This window comes from Oncorhynchus keta, chromosome 6, assembly GCF_023373465.1.
Source record: "Oncorhynchus keta strain PuntledgeMale-10-30-2019 chromosome 6, Oket_V2, whole genome shotgun sequence".
Taxonomy (NCBI): domain Eukaryota; kingdom Metazoa; phylum Chordata; class Actinopteri; order Salmoniformes; family Salmonidae; genus Oncorhynchus; species Oncorhynchus keta.
The window spans coordinates 26,752,776-26,777,314 of NC_068426.1; the positions used below are offsets into that span (position 1 = coordinate 26,752,776).

General features: G+C 42.9%; 1 protein-coding gene across 6 annotated transcripts in view; it reads right to left on the bottom strand.

Annotated features, from left to right (window-relative positions):
- LOC118385302 (T-box transcription factor TBX5-A-like) overlaps positions 1–24,539 on the bottom strand; it is a 50,235-nt gene that overhangs the window by 12,520 nt on the left and 13,176 nt on the right. For 3 of the 6 annotated variants that reach the window (XM_035772329.1, XM_035772331.2, XM_035772333.1), the window contains exons 2-5: positions 6,001–6,182; positions 5,585–5,679; positions 3,570–3,689; positions 1,944–2,091 (exon numbers count right to left, since the gene is read on the bottom strand). In XM_035772329.1, coding sequence (XP_035628222.1) covers positions 1,944–2,091; positions 3,570–3,689; positions 5,585–5,679; positions 6,001–6,182 — 545 coding nt within the window. Of the gene's footprint in view, positions 1–1,943; positions 2,092–3,569; positions 3,690–5,584; positions 5,680–6,000; positions 6,183–7,159; positions 7,647–10,605; positions 10,750–12,923; positions 13,024–24,539 lie in introns of those variants that run through there. The other 3 variants (XM_035772328.2, XM_035772332.2, XM_035772330.2) reach the window with 3 other exon arrangements.

Consider the following 24,539-nt stretch of genomic DNA (forward strand, 5'->3'; position numbering starts at 1 on the left):
GAGGACTGGACGAGTGCACCAGCAAATTGGGGGAGAAGATGAATAACATTGAGAAATGTTTCGCAAGTTGAGATGGAGATCAAAGCCCTAGCTGAGGCTTGTGATAAAACGTAGGCCATAAACTGAAAATGGGTAATCATATGTTAATATGCATACTATTGGTATCAGATTGAAACTAACACCTCAATTAGCAACCTAACCCAAATAACTGAGATTATACCATCTATATGATTGAGAGTAAACAAACATCTATATATATATATATATTGTCAATAAGATGTACTGTAAACTTTAACAATAGCAAAATTAACTGTAAAAATCAAACTAAATATCAGAAATCCCTTCAATAAACTCCCATTCACACTCAATTACAAACATACAGTCATAAAAACATTAATTTCAACCTTCTGAAACCTACAGGAGCCACTGGTCTATCCCAGCATTCTCTCTGGCTGGGGAGGGGAGGTCCTGCTCTGTTCTGCCTAATTATCAAACAATTGTAAAGAATTGTACTGTTTCCTCCTAACTGTCTACAACCTACCTCACTGACATGTTTCAACTCCATGTATGATGCAAGTAATTATAAATTGCCTCAAAGTTATTTCAACCAGCTGGACAAACAAGCTGATAGAATCGTTTTTTGGCCTAGCACCAGTATTTCATTTATGAATCCTATGGAACTTTCTGAGCACGAAAGAGGGCATGCCAGGAACCACTGCAACCAATTAAAAATGCATTCTGGCCCGAAATTTACAACACTGCTCACAATCCAACTGAACTGAGCTCCAATTTCATTCTACCAGCTGGGATTTGGCAAGGCAACAATCACTATAAATTCTCACACACTGCCAAAGGAGTCATGTGATCAGGCAGAAGATAGATAGTGCTGTGTGTTCTGTAGGTGCTTTGGTCAATGGTTAAAGAGAGTACAATCTGTCCTAGTGCTGACTTCAAAATCACACACATTGTGCTGTAGATTTGCAGTGAGCCAATACTTTTATACATGCAAACAATGCAAAATGGTTTCCAATCAACATACTCCCTACTACGGCTATCATCAATCAAATCAAATGTATTTATATAGCCCTTCGTACATCAGCTGATATCTCAAAGTGCTGTACAGAAACCCAGCCTAAAACGCCAAACAGCAAGCAATGCAGGTGTAGAAGCACAATGATGACAAATTGCTGTTAAATATGTGACCATATGATTATGTGCTGACCTTTAGTGTTATGGTTTGCATCCAGTTTGATATTTGCTTATAGCAGAAAGAATAGGCTCAACCAATTGCAATTCTAATCAGCTTCATACATGTAGAAGCAACAAGCATTTGACCAATATTGACACTTTCCTTCATGCCATAATTCAAGAGATGGATAGAGTAAGTTTATCACTTAACTTTCTAGAATTGTTGTAGTTCTCTCACTTTTCTTATTGCCTATTTTGTGCATAATCCACTTCCTTGTTTCAATTTCTTTAACAACCAATATTGTTCTTGTGATTGTCAATTAACAAAATATTAATAATTGCATAGGGCAGTTTGTATGTCCTATAAAGGATATAACTATTGTATCGTAATCAGTCCTATCCTGTATTCTCTGTTTAGATGTCTAATTTGGACACAATGTCACCCAAACCTGGACCCACATAAACCACATCTCTAGCCCAGAGCACAATTTTTAACATCGAAGAAAATCGATTATGTAAGTGATATTTGTGTTTGCTATATTGTTTCAGACATGGATCACAAAATCTAGGGTCTTGGGAGTTCATAATGAGAGCGTCGTTAAAAGGAAAGAACCGGATGCCATCTGACTTCTAATCTTTACTAATGCATGCAGATGTTGTGTTGATAATTATAAGCCACAGTATTCCTTTACGAAAATCATTATGCGCTTTTACATACAGACCAACCCATAAAATATGAAGAGCCGTAAACATACATGTCCAAAAGGATCCAGGTGGTTGTTCGTCAGTTTCAGCTTCTGGAAAGAGACTAGCTGCCTCATCCAATGCGCCCCAGTCGCAGGCGAGTCCGGGTGAACGTAGAGCCTCCCGGGCATGGCAGGTTCGGCCTTCCCGGTCACAGACCTGAATCACACCACCAAAAGTCAGCATTTAAAAAATACTTTCCCTACTTCCCCACTGTTTCCCACTGCTAAAATGTGAAGAGCCGTAAACATACATGTCCAAAAGGATCCAGGTGTTTGTTCGTCAGTTTCAGCTGTTTACAATTCACTTTTAATCAGAAATACAGGTTTAGCCTAATTTGTCGCCAAAGCTTCTTCGAAATAAATACATTTAAGCTATTTGGTAGTAGGCCTAGGGTTTGTTCCAAAACTGGAGATTTTACCAAGGTTATCCCATTATAGGCCAATAGTTCGTGAAATTGAAGGTTCGACAAATGCCTTTAGTTTGTAGTTTTTAATACTGTCCACGTATCGACTATTTGTGTTTAGCCTACTCTCACCCCAAAGTAATACGAATGGCACATTTTTGTGAAAAAGGCTATTGTGTGACAATAAATGCAAACTGAACACATGTTTTTATATAATTTCCCACATTAAGCCTATAGCCTTGTGTCGTATGGCGTGCTATACGTTGTCCAACAACAAATAACCTGCAATTTGGCACAGGCGAACATTATTTTCTTAGTTGACAAAGAGTGGATTAGTTCCACAACATGCGCTGAACAGGTCATTATCAGCGTTATTTGCATGTGATTATACTCTTTAAAAACTCTCAATAGAAAACCACTGACCCCAAAAAGGCATTGTTGACCAGATGGACATGACAAATTGTGTTTAAGCTACGTTTCACGGACGGCAAAGAGAATGCCTCAGAGGTGTCAGAAGAGAGCTCCACCCTCACCATACGAAACATCAACGCTATATTAAATTCGCATAAAACACAAAAATAGCCTAAGCCTCCATTCGGTAGTCAGCACAACTCTGCAGCACTTTCCAAGGATCCCCCAACTCAATTGCCTTACTCCACGCGAAAGCCATTTCTTCTTCTTCGGATTTGGTAAAATTGTATTTTAAACTACACTAGGCTGCACAGCCTACAGCAAGCAACATGTTTATACATTTGAGACATAAGGAATAGTTTGCTAAAGATTGCCTACTAGGCCTACGAAATGCATGGGAAAATAATTTGAGGCATAAACCTTACAAATTCAATAAAAAATGTTTTTAGTCCCAAGACTAATTATGAATCTCATTCCATAGCGTGAAGTATTAGGCAATTTATTGACATAAACTGGATATATTCTTATAGGCCTACTGGGATAATTTATTGCACTGCACATTGACTAGTTTCCATATATCGATGTATGCAATAGTAGTAGCCTGAGGGAATAGGTCCATATGCTACTGAACTGCACCGTGCTGCTATTAAAACTCGCAAACAGAAAACGCCTCATTATAGGGTTATGAAACATCCTGGAGCAGAAAATACGTATCAGAATGTGTTCACGTGATCATGTTGCATACAGGTAGTTGCGATACGGCTTTGGAAATAGCCTGGAACGATCCAAGAGGCACTTGTTTTGAAAAAGTCCTACATACCATTTATTATCGGCGAACTTGTAGCGATGGTCGTCCGCAGGCACGACATCCATCAGGAGTATGTATTTTGTTTTCGGGTTCAATCCAGTGACCTTCACTTTGAAGCTGGGAAACATTCTTCTGCAAATGAAGCACGATTAAATAGTTACACAATGCAAGTGCAAATGTCTCCCATGAATAAAGTATGACTGCTATCATTGATTGAAGTAGCCATTTGCTTAAGGGAATGTAGGATTATTGACACATTTATGGAATAGTCGATATTGTTCAACTCTACATGATGTCCTGCCTGTCATATACATTGATTACAGTTCCGAAATCATACTGTTAAAATCAATGAACGTCTACAACCTTGACACAGGCCTTGCATAGAAGCCCACAACTTGTTCCACATTTTGCAAGCTTAAACAAATATACGAATGACCTACACTCCACGTCTTTATGGGTGGGTGTAAACCACACTGGTTCAAAATGAATATCAACGTCATACACACACACACAACCAAATTAAGCTTAGACCATCAATCAATAAAACAAAAGAAAACAAATGGAAACTAAAGTAGCCAAATATATATTTTGTTCGTTTGGAAGCGACTGCATACTTTTACGCATGCAACAAAAGAAAACAGGCTATTCTGCGAAGGAATGGGCCTATCGTTTCTGGGTTTAAGGAAGCTTATTTTGCATCACATGCCCCACTAAAACCAGATGCATGTGTGACGTGTGCACATATATTTTCAGATGTGCCAATTTCCACAAGTAAAACGTCAGCAAATGGTATAGAAATTGCTAAAGAAAATAAGTCGGACGCTGAAGTGGCGATTTGTTTTACTAACCCTTTATTTAACTAGGCAAGTCAGTGAATAACACATTCTTATTTACAATTACGGCCTAGGAACAGTGGGTTTGCCTTGTTCAGTGGCAGAAGGACAGATTTTTTATCTTGAAAGGGATTCGAGGTATCAACCTTTCCGTTACTGGCCAAAAGTTCTAACCACTGGGTTACCTGCCGCCCCGGATGATGGGAAGGAGTAAGGGCTGAGGAGGGATGGTTAATAAAGTCTTAAGCCAAAAAGGGGGAATGAATGGACATAATAAAAAGACGGATTTATGCAGCCACGAGAAAAAAACATTAACCCAATACACCTAAGAAGGCTATTGAGGCATCACTGAAATTAATAATAAATACCTAAAAGCCACAAGACGACTTGTTAACATGAGCAGAGACCACCGACCATTCATGCATATTGTGAAGTTCCCAGGTACAAGAATATCTCAACCATATTCCTTGAGAGTTTCTAAACAGGCCAGTTAGACGGAATTGCTAAACGGATTTACACTCCGCCCCCCTGCTTTTTTGTCTTGAAAAGTCATTCGACAATGTTTTCAATGTGGCAAACGTGACGAACAACTAGGGTAGAATGAAAAGAATATCACGTATTCAACTTGGAAAAATACACCTCAAAAATAAAATGGATGGAGAATGTGAGAGAGGATTACAAGAATGGAGGTGATATAACGCGTGATATATGTCACGTGTTGTTTATTTGACTTGTATCTAGCCAAGGGTCTGTCTTAAAATGACTCTGCCTGTATAGATGTATTTATGGCGCTATCTCTTGGCCTATTGAGAAAAGTGAAAGTAGGCCTCCTCCCAGAAACGAATACAGCATTAATTTCACTATCATTATTGAAAAGTAAAACCTCATCTCTGTGCTCATACATCAAACATAACATGGACGGATTCACTTTAATTTAGAGCTGTCTAAATTAGTACCACTAAATGTTGACAATTTTTGTCAAAAAATTATTATTCAAACATCACCTCACATGTATGCCTAAGCGTATGGCATACATGGATAATTAATATAAGTAAAGCATACACACATGACATAACTAATTTCAGTAATATATTGGTGTATGTATGTATATATTGACCATGGCATCAATATTTAAATCCTAAAATGTATCTGCATAGCCCATAATGCCCGTTTATGCAGGCGTTGCCCTCTTACCTTCCTGCTTTGGTGATAATCATCTCCGTCCCCACCTCGTGAAACTTCTCCCACAGTTCCCTCTCGTGCAGGTACACTTTTATCCCCTCCATTCCCTTCACAATTAGACAAGTCAAACGAATATCAATATCACTTTTCCTTGCAGTTGACATCATTTTGCAAGCTTAATTAGCCCAATCATTTTACAACTAATATATACTTCTCTATGTCATGTAATTCATACCGGGACAATGTTGTACTGTAGTATACATTCCATTATAGTTTAACTAAAACCTATAGATATTAATATCATATTAACCTACTATTCACATGTGGCAACTCTGAAGTAATACATATAGGTCCAGAGCAACCTCTAGGCAGTGACTTGAGGCTGTCGACCTGAAGTGCATAGGTTCAAAATAGTTAGTAACGCTGACCTGTTGAATATATGTCGTCTGGGAGGATGGAGATTTGCCCGAAGTTCCATTTGGTTTATCTGCTTTACTCTCGGAGTGTAATTCCTTTGACTCTGAACCGCTTGTCGAATTTTGGAGCCCAACGGTTTCATCCTGGTCCGCCATGTCTGGAGCTCCGGAGACCAAGGCCTCAATTGTCAGATCTAAACAAAAGCACATTTTAACGTCACATTCTCAGTCCTGAATAGACCTATGCGTATAACTTTTTTTCCAATACATTTTTGATGTGACATTAGTAAATTGAAATTCCAGTTCGACTGAAACGACGTGTAGGTCAAAATAAAATACCAATGACATACTCAACACACGCAGTCTTCATACTTGTAATACATTTCAGTTTGCGACTCTTTCATTGAAGAAAGATTGAGCGTGTCGTAACTGCTATACATACGTCTATGGATGTCATTATAATTTATATAATAACGAAGAAAATAAAGACAGCAATAATTGTAGCAGAAATGATTACAATAAGAAATAAGCATGTTGGCTACTAGAAATAACACACATAGCAATGGTGATACATGCTTAGCAAGGACACCACTCATAACGTGTCTAAACTCGATAATGTTGGCTTTGCTAGTAGACTATTTTTTAATACTAGGGAAGTCCGTTAAGAACAAACTTTTATTTACAATGACGGCCTACTGGGGAACAGTGGGTTAACTGCCTTGCTCAGGGGCAGAAAGACAGACTTTTACCTTGTCAGTTCGGGGATTCGATCCAGCAACCTTTCGGTTACTGGCCCAACACTAAGCACTAGACTACCTGCCGGCGTGATGTTTATTGTAGGGAATCTAGACAAATTATTACAAAAACCTTAAAATTCGGGACAAAACCTATAGGCTATGTATTTCTTGGGTGCTAGATGGTGATGGTAACAACTACCACCACTACAAATAGTAAGATATTTGTATAAACAGAGAGCACGACGTATAGCCAAAATGGTCTAATGTACGGCTTCTGTATCTAACCGCGTCCCCAGCTCCTTGCAAAAACAAACGTGATGTTTTCCCCAATACCAGGGCCTAAACTGACATGACCTGCGATAACAATTACCATAATGAACCAATAACCACGATGACACCGGGTAGCCTACTCCGTACAGTAAAAACTGATTTACCTTGTAACCAGAAACGTCACTTTCAATCTTGTGAAGCTATGGCACAGCCGAGGTAGTTACTTCAAAAAATGTTTGCTAAGAGTTTCCACCCAATTCAATGTATAATCCCAATGTGTAGCCAGAAAAGGCTATCCAGTATCTCCATGGATTGTCTCTATCTTCAGATTGACTGCGCCCTAGCGACCAAGACCATTCAAGAGTCTTGCAAAGATGGCTAAAATAACGCGCGCGGTGTTACTTTATTGTACATCTTATAGTCGAGATGTTCGAGAAGCCTTCCGTGGTGATAGCACATAGCAATATAGCAGTATAGCAGTGTTCCAGAGGAGCAAGTCCGTCACCAAGCTTCTTTCCTCCCTCCTCTCTCTCTCCCTCCCTTCACACACCAACGATCCACAGTAGTACGCGTTACGAAGCGGAAGCGCTGAGTCTGTGACGAGCTCGTTTGGGTTGTCCTCTCTGCCTATCCAGTGCCTGAACAGGAATGGTCAGCCTCAAGTATAGTCTTCTTCAGGTCCACCCTCCCACGTCCCTCAACCCCCTCTAAAACCTCTCATTTACTGCTAAATCTGCTGGAGATATTTTCCCATTGCGCAAACTCAGTAACGTTTGCAATTGTGATTTTGTTTACAGAAATAACTCGTCACGATTAATTAAGAGACAAACACAGATAAAGGCATGTGTTAGAATACATTCATCCTATTTAAAAAAATATATGTATACTTACAAATTTAGCCTAGGCTATATGGGTCATGCATCAGAGAAGTGTACAAATAAACATTTTAATATAATTATATGGACAGATCTGGGAACAATGGTCAACAAAAGCATATAAGAATACAGGACTGCATGTGCAGTGTAGGCAACAATAAGTAAAAATACCCATGCAACGTGTGAATGAGCTGCGTCTGACCCTTCATCTCGCCGCGTCAACATTATTTGGAGCATTAAGTGTGGGCCACGGCCGCATAACTTTACAATGAGTGAATAACCATTACAAGATAACACAACACAATTGTATAGGCCATCATTTCCATGACATTGCAGGCCAGATATCGTACATATCTGTATTTACGTGTGAATCCAAAATCACACCACATGGAATATTCTCCATTGCGCGCAGGGAGGTTGACATACTGAGCTTGGTCGTTGAAGTCTCTGGCAGTCTACTGTATATAGGGAACACAAAATGACTGAATAATCCTCAATTCTAGTATTAAACCGACGTTCTTCTTATGTGGACAACGCAGACATTTCTGTTTTACGGCTTCATGATGGTGGGAATCCTCCACCGTGCACACGACATAAGGTTTGTTTCACCCGGGGCTATTATTCCAGTACGCAGGCGCCTTACCTCTGATAAAACCACATTTGGCTTTCAGGCCATTTCCTATATGATTTAATTCAGTGAGGTGTGACACGTCGAACGGGAAGAACCGTGTGACAGAAACTATACAGAGCTGGTACTAACGACACCTCACACCGCGTGGTATGACCCCATAGGCTGTTGGTCTATGTCCATTCAGTGGCACGATGTCAATATTTAGACTTCTAAGATGGCAGTTGTTCTTATGCCAATGACCATAACCCCTACCATAACCCCTGTAGCCCACCCTGCCCCACACATATGTGACGACTGACCGCTATGACTCATCATCACAAACAGCATCTCTATTCACGTGTCAAAATATTACACATCACCAAAGAAGAAAGTAGACCTACCTCCAAAAGGACAACGTTTATAAATAAATAAACGACATTTAGACTAAATTAAATCATCAGCTTTAGGCCTAGGGGGAGACAAGTCCGTGCCAAATTTGGTATCAAAATATCGGTTTATCTTGTCTGACGTTTGTGCCTGGTGCGTCTATGAATTCTTGCTCCTCAGTGTGTGAAATGTTAGCCTATAGATAAATATACCACATACACCAGCATGACAAACTGGACTGCGCTATATAGCAAATAATAACCCGTAGGCTCACACTGAAGATCATGGGAACCGGTTCTTTGCAATGATAAAATGCTAATCCAGCAAACTCATGATAAAGTATTGCCAAATTCTTGGCCACCGGGGGCCACACAAGAGCTCCTCAATATATGCACTGAATTCTTACGCACCAAAGCATTCCTCTTTCGATAATTTTGAGGAGGAAAATAAAGTAGAAAATCTGAGTGAGTGAGATAGGCTGACCTAGCAAAACAGCTTAGGATTGTATGCGTCGAAAGAGAAAGAAATTGTCAAAGGCTACATTTGGGTAAATCGTTGTATAGGTCTAATTGCTACTACTAATCAACTATTTTAGTCTTCCACAAACAAATAATACTCCAAATATGGAAGACCTTCGGGGAAGTGAGACTCAAGCGTTGAATGAAACATACATAATAAATAAATTAGCATACCTGGGGATATATAACGTTAGGCTAGTCTGCTCAATGAATTATTCTGTAAAATAAATATGGACATAACGCAGGTAACAGCGGGAGTAATGCATTTAGGAAAAATAACATTTAGGGTTAAAGAGAGACTTTCCTAATACTAGAAGCGCAAATAGCCTATCACACAAAGCGGTGGACTTTTTTGTTGTTGTCAAAGACAATATTCCCATTTAAGTTCTTACTTCTTAAGTGCATGTGCGTGAGACAAAACAAATAATCATTATTACCAACTCCCTAAATGAGACGTAGCTTTTGAATTGTGTATATGGCTACATGACTATTTAAGGGTGACGCAGCTCACTGGATTGTGTCAACATTACACCCGACTGGTCACCGAAATGGATAGGCCTACTATGTAAACTCTCATAATGCATTGTTTAGCATGGTGGTGATATGGGGCTAATCCTAAAACAAATTGGGTCATTCCAGTTTGGTGCCGAATACACAAGCATATTCATGATGTTGTTTTTTCACTCCAAAATATTAAACAAAACGTTCACTTCTTCGTAGGACATCTGACGCAACTGGTGGAACCATAATCTACTAGAATAACCATAGTCTTTCTCATCATAATCATCGGTATCATCATCATCATCGTCAACAACAGGTAAACATTTGCGTAACGGGAATCAACCCTTCATTTTTCCAAATAGGTATGAGGCTCCATTATCAATATGAAGACTGAAATCGTTTTACAGACCACAAGTTATCGTTGAATGTTAATGGCAAATTATTGTAAATTGGGAAAATATCAAATTATCAGAGATGATAGCCTAATACTTAAACCAATTGACTTTCAACATAGACTTGCCTACATTTTGATTCCTGCTATGTAATGAAGTAAAAACGAAAAACAACAACAAAACACCAATCAATTTAAAGGGAAAGGGACTGCTTCTGTAAATCGTTTCAAAATTACTTTTGGACGAAAACTTTAGAAAGTCAAACTGTTATTAATTAACCTCATATTTTTTTGCAATTAATGATATAGACATTTAAACAACATGTACCTTTCTCTTGATTGTTCCATATCCATAGCCTAACGCATGAACAACACTAACGTTAGCGTGTAAATGCCATTACACCGCCAAGTCCAGAAACGCAAAAAGGTCGAGTAGATCAAAACCAAGGATAAAGTGTCAAACCTTTATTAGGTTGCCTTTATAGTCAGGCTCCTCTAAAGCCTAACTACGTTTGTAACAATAATGTTATGTAACTCAGCTAGGCCTTGTGTAGATAGCCTACAATCGATAATTATGAATTGTAATACAGGTACACTGTAAAAACGTATAACGTTATAGTTAGTCCAAACTAAGTAATTACATGTACCAGCATCGAGGTATTATAACAAGGAATTGAGCCGCATGGCACTGGAGCTTATCTTTCAAATTGATGTTAAAGCTGGAATCCTTAATTGAAACAATAATACTGCCTGTGTTTCGCAAAAAAAATCTGAGGGATGGGCCTGGAGAAATGGAACAATTCTCAAATTCAAAGCGTGAGGACTGACCATCCATGATATAAACATTCGAGTTTTAACCATGTTTTGAGGCTAAAAAGTATTTGTTTACGTTTACAAATGTTGAAATATAACAAGCGTATGGCGCTGATGGGGTACGACAGTTCAACTACGTTAATGAAGCCTTTATTTTTAAGTTATATTCTTCAACAGTCAATGGTTATATATCATTAATTTACAAGACCACACATTGATGCAGCAACTAAGGATTCTTTAATAGACAAATATGTAAGGGATTAGGAGAGAGCACTCTTTATTTTGACCTTAATTTAACTAGGAAAGTCCGTCAAGATCACAAATCACATTCTTATTTACGGTGACGGCATATCCCGGCCAGACCCGGACTAATTGTACGTAGCCCTATGGGACTCCCAATGACGACCGGATGTGATACAGCCTGGATTCGAACCAGGGACTGTCGTGACGCCTCTTGCACTGAGCTGCAGTGCTTTAGACCGCTGCGCCATGAGCATAAATCCTAATTTCGAAAGTATGTTTTAATACAGTCGCCAACACTAGGATAATTTTATCATGATGAATTTGTATATGGCTATATTTTAAAAAGTGTTTAAATACACTGTAATTCCGGTGTATTCATCGAAGTCTGTGTTTTTACAAATTTACATTTAAAATCCATTTGCAATCCAAGGGTGCACGTGAACAAAACTGACAAATGAATGAATGGAAATGGAAAAGTACGACACGTGAATTATTAGAACAATACTACTAAATTGTATTTGTCAGACGCCTTTCAAGACACTCAAGGACATTTTACATGAAAAGTAGGCTAACATCGAATGTAGTGCACCAATCAATAGTGAAGTATAAAATCAAGCGAAACAGGACCAGGCGAAACGGGACAGATCACATAGGGATACTGGGAATTAAGGCACAGAAGTGTGGTTAGGACAAAGTCAATCAGAGACTTGTGCATAACACAATCTCAAAGATTTAGGGCTGGATTAAATTATTATCGCGGAAGTATCGGGAAAGATTGCGTTAAAATGCAAAGGTCATTTCCGATTGAGCTGACACATGCAGCATACATGGAAACATTGCCTTTCAATTTCAATCGCGCTTTTACAGTACTTCTGCGACGAGAAAACATATTTGTATTCATTAGTGAATAAAGGAACTGCCCCTAATTTGCACTTTCTTTTGCCCAATAATTGTGGTTATATGTTCATAGATATTGCCATAGTTCTACAACTTTTATATAACATGTAATTACTCATAAAACTGATCGGAAAACATTTGAACGTTAACATTAGCCTATACATCACATTTTTTTCAAGGACGTTCATTATAGAGCTCGCCAGTTTGTAGTCTTACAAACCGGAAATTGGTTACCCCTGGTTAGTTCGGATAGAATCGGGTTTTGGATTAACGCCAACAACAAGGTCTGAGGTTAACACAGGTTTAGGAGATCTTTTACCTTTTGTTCTATGAGATAATATCAGTCAGTTAACCTGACCTTTATGAATCATGAAGCCTTTATGTGCTTTTTATTTATTGCATAGATGCTTCGAAATTCACAAAAAGCTAAATTAGTTTATGAAGATTATTTCATAGAACAAAACGTAAGATATACGATCTCCTAAACCTGTTTACCACAGACCTTATTATCAGCGTTTATCCAAAAACTCCATTCATTTCCCTATAGGCTTTGGCCAACAAGCTGTGCACTTTAAAACCGGAAAAATTCTCAAACATTTTGAGGAAAACGATTATCTAAAAAAGTTAAGAAACTTAACTAGTTGAAGTGAGCAGTAATACAACTGCAGTTTTTTTTGTGTAAGGTATACTTACGTTTAACTCCCCCAATAAGCCACACCTCCAATAATTTCCCAGTGTGCCTTTTCAATCGAATTGCACAGTTACCACCCATGACTGCATTTGTTAGTGACAGAGATTTGGTTGTTCAATTCGTTCATTTTCAGTACTGAGACCTTCACCAAGTGAGTTGCTAGGCAAATATTATCAACACAATTGAAACAAACTATACACTACATGACCAAAAGTATGTGGACACCTGCTCGTTGAACATCTCATTCCAAAATCATGAGTATTTATATGGAGTTGGTCCCCCTTTGCTACTATAATAGCCTACAATCTTCTGGGAAGGCTTTCCATTAGATGCTGTAACATTACTGCAGGGTCTTGCTTCCATTCAGCCACAAGAACATTAGTGAGGTCGGGCACTGATGTTGGGTGATTAGGCCTGGCTCGCATTAGGAGTTCCAATTTATCCCAAAGGTGTTCAATGGGGTTGAGGTTAGGGCTCTGTGCAGGCCAGTCAAGTTCTTCCACACCGATCTCGACAAACCATTTCTGTATTTACCTCACTTTGTGCAGGGGGGAGGGGGGCATTGTCATGCTGAAACAGGAAAGGTCCTTCCCCAAACTGTTGCCACAAAGTTGGAAGCACAGAATCGTCTAGAATGTAATTGTATGATGTAGCGTTCCCTTCACTAGAACTAAGTGGCCTAGCCTGAACCATGAAAAATAGCCCCAGACCATTATTCCCCCACCAAACTATACAGTTGGCACTATGCATTTGGGCAGGTAGCGTTCTCAGGGCATCCACCAAACCCATATTCATCTGTCGGACTGCCAGATGGTGAAGCGAGAGTCATCACTCCAATGAGCGCGTTGCCATTGCTTTAGAGTCCAATGGTGGTAAGCTTTACACCACTCCAGCAGACGCTTGGCATTGTGCATAGTGAATTTAGGCTTGTGTGTGGCTGCTCGGCCTTGGAAACCCATTTCATTAAGTTCCCGAAGAACAGTTCTTGTTCTGACGTTGCTTCCAGAAGCAGTTTGCAACTCGTTAGGGAGTGTTGCAAACGAGGACAGACTATGTGGTTCAGCGCTCAGCGGGCCCATTCTGTGAGCTTGTGTGGCCTACCACTACACTGCTGAGCCGTTGTTGCTCCTAGACGTTTCCACTTCACAATAACAGCACTTACACTGCCCTGCATCTCTAGCAGTGCAGAAATTTGACAAGCATACTTGTTGGAAAGGTGTCATCCTATGCCGGTGACACGTTGAAAGTCATTGAGCTCTTCAGTAAGGCCATTCTACTGCTAATGTCTATGGAGATTGCATGTCTGTGTGCTTGATTTTACACACCTATCAGCAACGGAGCTAACTGAAATAGCCGAATCCACTAATTTGAAGGGATGTCAACATACTTTTGTAGATATAGTGTATAAACTCATAGTTTACAGGCCACATCAGGCCTGCAAGTAGGGTTGAAAAATTCCACAAACTTTCCAAATTCTTCCAAACAGGATTCCTGCAAATCCTGGGAAATTTACCTGAGTTTTGCAACCCAAACTGTAAATCACATTATGCTGGATTGCAAAATGATGCCTAGCCAGTGTTTGTCACGCCTGCTCCCGCTCCCTTTCTCTGGCGCTCGAGGGCAGCAACATATTTACGCACAGCTGTCACCATCGTTACACGCATCAGCGCTTCAATCAGACCCACCTGGACTCTTTTACCTTATTGATTGCCTCCACTATATCTGTCACTTCCTCAGTTTAATCCCTTTGTCTGTATTAATGTAGTTTTGTTCCACTTGGTCCAGACACTGTCCTTGTTTTGTTTCTTGTTCATTATTTATTAAATATTCACTCCCTGTACTTGCTTCTCGTCTCCCAGCGTCTGTCCTCATAGAATGCAGACACCATTATTGGAAGCATCAAGGATTTTTGTTGTTGTTATTGTTGGGATTGATGGGGGTGCCTTAGCTGGCTCGTCGGGCTTCCATGCCGTAGCTGGCCCAAGAGAGTTTCTTGCCTTGGTTGCCGCGGCAGGCTCCCAACCCATGTCACGCCTCAGCCGTCTCGTCGGGCTCCCACGCCTCAGCTGGCTTATCAGGCTCCCATCCCACATCATGCCTCAGCCGGCTCGTTGGGCTTCCACGCCGGCTCCCATGCCTCAGCCGGGTAGTCCGTGTGGCGACCAAGCTTTAACTTCCTGACTGATCTCTTGAGATGTTGCTTCAATATATCCACATAATTGTCCTTCCTCATTGTAGTATCCTTCGAGGTTTCTTAGGTTGATGACTCATGACACGTAAGTACGGTTTATTATTTAATTGTAACTTAGAATAACATTCTCTAATGCACCTGGCTTAAGCTACCTGAAGCTTTCTTAAATCACGTTTATATAGGCAGATATAGGAAATGGATACGGATAGCGAAAAGCAAACCCCCATCTTGAGTCAATACTGCCATCTATTGGTAAACATAAATATTCCAGGTTACTACATGCCCCCCCCTTAAAGCTAATAACCCAACTTATTTTCTTTCCTTTCTGAGCTATGCTATTTTCATATTTAAATTATTTCAAACGTGCTCTCCTTTAGGATCTGAAAAAGCCTGGCGGACGTCTCTCTCTAAGAGAGCGTCTCAGAGGTGGTGTAGCTGGTGCCACCAGCTCTTCACCCCTTGATGGTGAAACAAAGTCCTTTTGTGGAGACTTCACAGGAGGAGGTCGTCCCGGACGGTTGGTTTCAAAAAGTTGAGCATTGTTGGTCTCAGGTGGTTTGTCCAACTGCAACTCTGGGGAACGTTCCAATGTCCTGTCCTGCTTGTTTAAGCATTGATCCAGATGGAACTGGAATTCTAACTCGGATCTGATCCACGTGTCTCCTTAGTCTTGGTCCACTTCTAATGATCACTGGTCCTGAGCAATCCTCAATGGTAGCTGGAATCCATTTAGGACCAAACCCATAGTTTCTTGTATAGACATCATCTCCAGGTGAGAAACTTCTAAGTTTGGCTCAGGTTGTCATGGTTACATGTTTGATTCCCTTGGCTTTTGTTTTATTTTCATTTTCAGCTCTGGTCTGATGAGATCCAAGGTTGACCTGAACCTCCTTGACATCAACATTTCTGCAGGTGACAACCCAGTTGTAGCTTGAGGAGTAATCCTGTAGCTAAACAAGAATCTTGACACCTTTGTTTCAATGCTGGGCCCTTGCATCTTCCTCAGTGGTGAGTCTGTAAAAGTTTGTCTTATGGTGCCAAGCCAAATTTCTTCAGCCTCCTGAGGTTAAGGAGGCGCTGTTTGCGCCTTCTTCACCACACTGTCTGTGTGGGTGGACCATTTCAGTTTGTCCGTGATGTGTACGCAGAGGAACTGAAAAATGACAATTTTCTCCACTACTGTCCCATCGATGTGGATAGGGGGGTGCTCCCTCTGCTGTTTCCTGATGTCCAAGACAATCTCATTTGTTTTGTTGAGGTTGAGTGTGAGGTTATTTTTCTGACACCACACTCCGAGGGCCCTCACCTCCTCCCTGTAGGCCATCTCGTCGTTGTTGGTAATCAAGCCTACCACTGTAGTGTTGTCTGCAACTTGAGGATTGAGTTGGAGGCATGCATGGCCACGCAGTCATGGGTGAACAGGGAGTATAAGAGAAGACCGAGAACGCACCCTTATGGGGCCCCAGTGTTGAGGATCAGTGGGGTGGAGATGTTGTTTCCTACCCTCACCATCTGGGAGCGGCCCTTCAGAAATTCCAGGACCCAATTGCATAGGGCGGGGTCGAGACCCAGGGTCTCGAGCTTAATGACGAGTTTGGAGGGTACTATGATATGATCCTTGACTAGTCTCTCAAAGCACTTCATGATGACAGAAGTGAGTGCTACGGGGAGATAGTTGTTTAGCCCAGTTACCTTAGCTGTCTTGGGAACAGGAACAATGGTGGCCCTCTTGAAGCATGTGTTCACAGCAGACTGGGATAGGGATTGATTGAATATGTCCGTAAACACACCAGCCAGCTGGTCTGCACATGCTCTGAAAATGCGGCTAGGGATGCCGTCTGGGCTGGCAGCCTTGTGAGGGTTTACACGCTGAAATGTTTTACTCACGTGGGTCGAGGGGAAGGAGAGCCCACAGGTTTTGATAGCGGGCCATCTGCACATGCTGCACATGCTCAAAGCGAGCAAAGAAGTTGTTTAATTTGTCTGGGAGCAAGAGGTCGGTGTCAGTGCCCGGGGCTGGTTTTATTGGCGAGTAGTATACTCGGGAGCGGTGAGCAATGTGCCCGTCAACAGAGCCTGACCAGAAGACCGCTCCGTTTGCCCCTTCTGCTGCGCCGTTGTTTTTGGTCGCCTACTGGGATCAGATCCATTGTCCTGGGTGGTGATCCGAACAGGGGATCCACTTTGGGAAAGTCGTAATCCTCGTCGTAATGTTGTTAAGTTGACGTTGCTGTCACAACCTTGGTCTTAGTATTTTGTGTTTTCGTTAATTATTTGGTCAGGCCAGGGTGTGACATGGGTTTATGTTGTTGTATTTCATATTGGGGTTTTGTAATTATTAGGATTGCGGCTGAGTAGGGGTGTTGTATGGGCTTGGCTGCCTGAGGCGGTTCTCAATCAGAGTCAGGTGATTCTCGTTGTCTCTGATTGGGAACCGTATTTAGGTAGCCTGGGTTTCGCTCTGTATTTTGTGGGTGATTGATCCTGTCTCTGTGTAGGTTCACCAGATAGGCTGTAATTAGGTTTTACGTTCCGTTTGTTGTTTTGCTTTTGTATTAAGTTATTTCATGTATCGCTCTTCATTTATAAAAGACATGAGTAACCACCACGCTGCATTTCGGTCTGACTCTCTTTCTACAAACGAAGAACGCCGTTACAGAATCACCCACCACACACGGACCGAGTGGCGTGGTAACAGGCAGCGACAGCATGAGCAGCGAAAGGAGGATGAATTATTCGGAGAATGGACATGGGAAGACGTTATGGACAGCAGAGGTATGGAGTATACTACGTGGGAAGAAATAGACAGGTGGGCGGTCGACCCAGAAAGAGTGCCGGAGCCCGCCTGGGATTCGCTGGAGCAGTGCGAAGAGGGCTATAGGAGAATGGAGTCGAAGAGAAAGACACGACGGCACAAAAAGAAACCCAAAAGTCACCCCCAAAAATGTATTGGGGGAGGGCTCAGGGAGAGAGTGGCAGAGTCAGGATTCAGACCTGAGCCAACTCTCCCTGTTAATCGCGAGGAGCAGCAATATAAGGACTTCTGGACTTGGGAGGAGATATTAGACGGAAAAGGACCCTGGGCGCAGCCTGGAGAATATCGCCGTCCCAAGGAAGAACTGGAGGCGGGTAAAGCGGAGAGGCGCTGGTATGAGGAGGCAGCACGGTTGGCAAGGAAGCCCGAAAAGCAGCCCCAAAAAATTATTGGGGGGGTGGCTTACAGGGAGTATGGCTATGTCAGGTAGGAGACCTGCGCAAACTCCCTGTGCTTACCGGTGGGCTAGAGAGACCGGGCAGGCACCGTGTTATGCTATGGAGCGCACAATGTTTCCAGTGCGGGTGCATAGCCCGGTGCGGTTCATACCAGCCCTTCGTATTGGCCGGGCTAGAGTGGGCATCGAGCCAGGTAAGGTTGGGCAGGCTCGGTGCTCAAGAGCTCCAGTGCGCCTGCACAGTCCGGTCTATCCAGAGCCACCTCCACACACCAGTCCTCCGGTAGCAGCTCCCCGCACCAGGCTTCCTGTGCGTGTCCTCGATCCTGTAGCACCAGTTCCAGCACCACGCACCAGGCTGTCAGTGCGCCTCACCTGTTCAGCACAGCCAGAGACTTCCTTCCCTCGTGCGCTACCGGAGTCTCCCGCCTGTTCAGCGCTATCAGAGCCTTCCTCCTCTACAGCGCTGCCGGAGCCTCCTGCCTGTTCGAAGCAGCCAGAGATGTCAGTCTGCATGAAGCAGCCAGAGATGTCAGTCTGCAAAGAGCTGCCAGTCTGCAAGGAGCTGTCAGTCTGCAAGGAGCTGTCAGTCTGCAAGGATCTGCCAGTCTGCAGGGTGCTGTCAGCCTGCATGGAGCAGTCAGAGCTGTCAGTCTGTATGAAGCAGCCAGAGCTGTCAGTCTGCATAAAGCAGCCAAAGCTGTCAGTCTGTATGAAGCAGTCAGAGCTGTCAGCCTGCATGGAGCAGTCAGAGCTGTCAGTTTGCATGAAGCAGCCAGAGCTGTCAGTCTGCAAGAAGCAGCCAGAGCTGCCAGTCTGCAAGGTGCTGCCAGCCTGCATGGAGCAGTCAGAGCTGTCAGTCTGTATGAAGCAGCCAGAGCTGTCAGTCTGCATAGAGCAGCTAGATCCGCCAGTCAGCCATGATCTTCTAGATCTGCCAGTCAACCAGATTCTTTCAGATCTGCCAGTCAACCAGTCTCTTCCAGATCTGCCAGTCAACCAGAATCTTCCAGATCTGCTAGTCAACCAGAATCTTCCAGATCCGCCAGCCAGCCAGGATCTACCGGAGCCGGCTACCTACCTGAACTTCATCTCAGTACTGGGCTTCCTCTCAGTACTGGGCTTTCTCTCACTACTGGGCTTTCTCGCAGTACTGGGCTGCCCCTCAGTCCCGAGCTACCCCTCAGTCCCGAGCTGCCCCTCAGTCCCGAGCTGCTCCTGAGTTGGGTTCTGGGTGAAGACTATTAGGCCATGGTTGGCGGCGAGGGTGGATTATCCCAGGACGCAAAGCGGAGGAACTAGGACATTAATGGAGTGGGGTCCACGTCCCGAGCCGGAACCGCCACCATGGACAGACGCCCACCCGGACCCTCCCTATGGTTTTGAGGTGTGTCCGGGAGTCCGCACCTTAGGGGGGTTCTGTCATGCCTTGGTCTTAGTATTTTGTGTTTTCGTTAATTATTTGGTCAGGCCAGGGTGTGACATGGGTTTATGTTGTTGTATTTCGTATTGGGGTTTTGTAATTATTGGGATTGCGGCTGAGTAGGGGTGTTGTATGGGCTTGGCTGCCTGAGGCGGTTCTCAATCAGAGTCAGGTGATTCTCGTTGTCTCTGATTGGGAACCGTATTTAGGTAGCCTGGGTTTCGCTTTGTATTTTGTGGGTGATTGTTCCTGTCTCTGTGTAGGTTCACCAGATAGGCTGTAATTAGGTTTTACGTTCCGTTTGTTGTTTTGCTTTTGTATTTAGTTATTTCATGTATCGCTCTTCATTTATAAAAGACATGAGTAACCACCACGCTGCATTTCGGTCCGACTCTCTTTCTACAAACGAAGAACGCCGTTACAGTTGCTCTTATATCCAATAGTTCTTCCCAGCTGTATGTAATAAGACTTCAGATTTTCTGGGGTAACAATGTAAGAAATAATACATAAAAAAATAAGAGCTGTCGTGAGAGAGCTGTCATGGTATCGGCTTAAGGGGGAATATACACAGCTGTGACAATGACTGAAGAGAATTCTCTCAGGAGGTAATGCAGTCGGCTTTTGATTGTGAGGTATTCTAGGTCAGGTGAACAAAAGGACTTGAGTTCTTCTACTGAGAATCCAGCTGGCTGTATGGACAGGGACAGTATATCCGGAGAAAGCAAAATGTCAAAAGAATCAAGTGGGTTGAATACTTTCTGAAGGCCCTGTCTGAAACTTGCCATCCTAGAAGTATTTTGAGTGACTTCAAAATTAGGGATGTTGTGTTACTGATGATTTGTTGCCACAGATGGTTTGTTTACATAGCAGGTTAGGATAATTAACTTGGCAGGTTGGGATAATTAACTTGGCAGGTTGGGATAATTAACACAACAGGTTAGGAGAATGAAGTTAAAGTTAGGAAAATGATTGAGGCTTAGCTACAATGCTACAGTTGTCAACAACTGTTGTCCCCGACAAGGCTCACTCCATCTAGTCACAATAGTAGAAATACAAATAAACTAACTGTGGCGGACAAATCATCAGTATCATAACATCGGAGCCAGTGGTGTATTGCAGGCATTGTGTATTCTCACTTCTTAATCCTCGAAATGTGTATCAAAGTAGTGTAGTGGAGGTATATGCTGTATCAATTAATAAGGCTGATGGAACAGATCCAAATATTTAGTTTAAAATGTTGATGAACTATTTTTCTTTACTTTCTAGGCGCAGCAATGTGTACATGGTACACCTACACACAGATGTTCAAAAATGCAATTTGCAGGAAAACACCTTTCTAAAATGCACACCGTGCACATGCAAGCAGTTTCATGGACAGAGATGGACAGAAACCCAACCTGAAACCCCAGACAGCAAGCAATGCAGGTGTAGAAGCACGGTGGCTAGGAAAAACTCCCTAGAAAGTCCAATCCTAGGAAGAAACCCAGAATGGAACCAGGCTATGAGGGGTGGCCAGTCCTCTTCTGGTTGTGCCGGGTGGAGATTATAACAGAGCATGGCCAAGATGTTCAAATGTTCATAAATGACCAGCATGGTCAAATAACAATAATCACAGTAGTTGTCGAGGGTGCATCAAGTCAGCACCTCAGGAGTAAATGTCGGTTGGCTTTTTATAGCCGATATCAGTTAGACGTTTAGAAAGGGGGAGGTCTAAAGATGCTGCAACCATCATGGGTTGCTAATGTGACTAGGATAATGCCTTTGGCTGCTAGACAATGAAAGAAAGTTGAATGAAAACCAATAGAACAGGAGAACGCATATGAGTCTTTATAAAATAATTGCTTCCATGTTTCTATAGTGGGATTTTGGCTATGGGCTACTTTGAAGCAAGGTAAGACATGCCTCAAAATATGAAGTAAAACGTCCAGGTGTCAAACAATTAAGGAACAGGAAAAAATATAGTGATGCTAATGATACGCCTAACCTTATTCTGGTAGATGGAAAGGCTTTCCCAAAAGCCTTCAACAATTAAATGTTAACTCTCTGTAAAGCAGCCTTTGCCTACCGAGCAGAATGATATCATGACTCCAGTGGCAGTTTGTTTTGCAAACTCCATCTCATGTGCTACACTAACCAAACAACAGTGCTAGGTGCCTGTGCACTTGAATTAAAGGGTAAGTACACTAAAACCTCAGACCTCAAAAGTGGTCTCCTGATTTGTTTAAGCATTGTTATGGACTTAGAAAATCCAATGTTGTAGTTTTTCTATTAACAAAGTGTGACTTTGAGAGCAAAAACCTATGAATTTCTGACTCAGTTGACAGATTAATTTATCTGTTTCAATAGTAGGCCTACTATTAGCTTACTTGCACAGTACAGGGTTGGCTTGACTGTGAAAGACCAATATGATCAGCACTACATCTGTCCCCTATGCATTTTACATGAATGGGGCACTGCTACCACATACCAGTTAAATTGGTACAGCATTCTCACTAACGGATGCAAAAAATGAGGCATGACTCAAAATATGTTAATGAAGCAGAAAGCACCTTACCATGCACCCACTAGTGGCCAATAAGATGGCGCCGATATTCATGTCATGGCTCCTAAACAACTTTGCAGTATTTTCTTGTTTTGTTAATTCTCACATTATGAGCTCAGAACGTCCTTTGCACTATTAGATACAGCCGTAAATAACTTTTGAATATTAGAGCAGTGGTAACTCACCAGCATTTCAACCAAAAATAAGACTTTCCTGAATTGGACCCTTTGTTTGTACCCCCCAAGGCAATTCTACTTATCCCAGAGACTGCTCCAAGATGCCGTCAGTGGAGAAGAGGTATTTGGGGTGCATACCATCCACTGCTTCCGAGTATATTACCTGATAATGTTCAGTCTCTGGACAATAAAGTAGACGAGCTCAAGGCGAGGTTCTCCTTCCAGAGAGACATCAGGGAGTGTAACATACTATGTTTCACGGAATCAAGGACATTAACCACCCATCACCCAACCTTGAGATAGAAGCTGTTTTTCAATCTCTCGGTCCCTGCTTTGATGCACCTGTACTGACCTCTTCTTCTGGATGATAGCGGGGTGAACAGGCCATGACTCGGGTGGTGGATGTCCTTGACTATCTTTTTGGCCTTCCGTTGACATTGGGTGCTGTAGGTGTCCTGGACGGAAGGCATTGTGCCCCGGTGATGTGTTGGGCAGACCGTACCACCCTCTGGAGAGCCCTGTGGTTGCTGGTTGGTGCAGTTGCCATAACAGGCGGTGATACAGCTGGTCAGGATGCTCTCAATTGTGCATCTGTAAAGGTTTTTGAGCGTCTTAGGGGCCAAGCCAAATTTCTTCAGCCTCCTGAAGTTGAAGAGGTGCTATTGTATCTTCTACACCACACTGTCTGTGTGGGTGGACAATTTCAGATTGTCAGTGATGTGTATGCCGAGGAACTTTAAGCTTTCCACCTTCTCCACTGCGGTACGGTCGATGCTCCCTCTGCTGTTTCCTGTAGTCCATGATTAGCTCCATCATTTTGTTGACATTGAGAGAGAGGTTATTTTCCTGTTCCCACTCTGCCAGGGCCCTCACCCCCTCCCTGTAGGCTGTCTCGTCATTGTTGGTAATCAGTCCTACTACTGTTGTGTGGTCTGCGAACTTTGTCATTGATCAGTACCTCCAGGCTCTGATCAGGCCCTACACCCAAACAAGGGCACTGCGTTCATCCACCTCTGGCCTGCTCGCCTCCCTACCACTGAGGAAGTACAGTTCCCGCTCAGCCCAGTCAAAACTGTTCGCTGCTCTGGCCCCCCAATGGTGGAACAAACTCCCCCACGACGCCAGGACAGCGGAGTCAATCACCACCTTCCGGAGACACCTGAAACCCCACCTCTTTAAGGAATACCTAGGATAGGATAAAGTAATCCTTCTCACCCCCCCCCTTAAAAGATTTAGATGCAATATTGTAAAGTGGCTGTTCCACTGGATGTCATAAGGTGAATGCACCAATTTGTAAGTCGCTCTGGATAAGAGCGTCTGCTAAATGACTTAAATGTAATGTAAATGTAAATTTGGATGAGTGCGTGGCCGTGCAGTCATGGGTGAACAGGGAGTACAGGAGGGGGCTGAGCCAGCACCCTTGTGGGGCCCCTGTGTCGAGGATCAGCGAGGTGGAGGGGTTGTTTCCTACCTTCACCACCTGGGGGCGGCCTGTCAGGAAGTCCAGGACCCAGTTGCACAGGGCGGGGTTCAGAACCAGGGCCCTGAGCTTAATGATGAGTTTGGAGGGTACTATGGTGTTGAAGGCTGAACTATAGTCAATGAACAGCATTTTGACGTAGGTATTCCTCTTGTCCAGATGGGATAGGGAAGTGTGCAGTGCAATGGTGATTGCATCATCTGTGGATCTATCGCGGTGGTAAGCAAATTGAAGTGGGTTTAGGGTGTCAGGTAAGGTAGAGGTGATATGATCCTTAACTAGCCTCTCAAAGCATGTCATGACGACAGAAGTGAGTGCTACAGTTATCTTTTTTTTCTTGGGTACAGGAACAATGGTGGACATCTTGAAACAAGTGGGGACAGTAGACTGGGATAGGGAGAGATTGAATATGTCTGTAAACACTCCAGCCAGCTGGTCTGCGCATGCTCTGAGGAAGCGGCTAGGTATGCCGTCTGGGCCGGCAGCCTTCCGAGGGTTAACATGCTGAAATGACTTACTCACATCAGCCACGGAGAACGAGAGCCCACAGTCCTTGGGTGCGGTCTACGTCGGTGGCACTGTCTTATCCTCAAA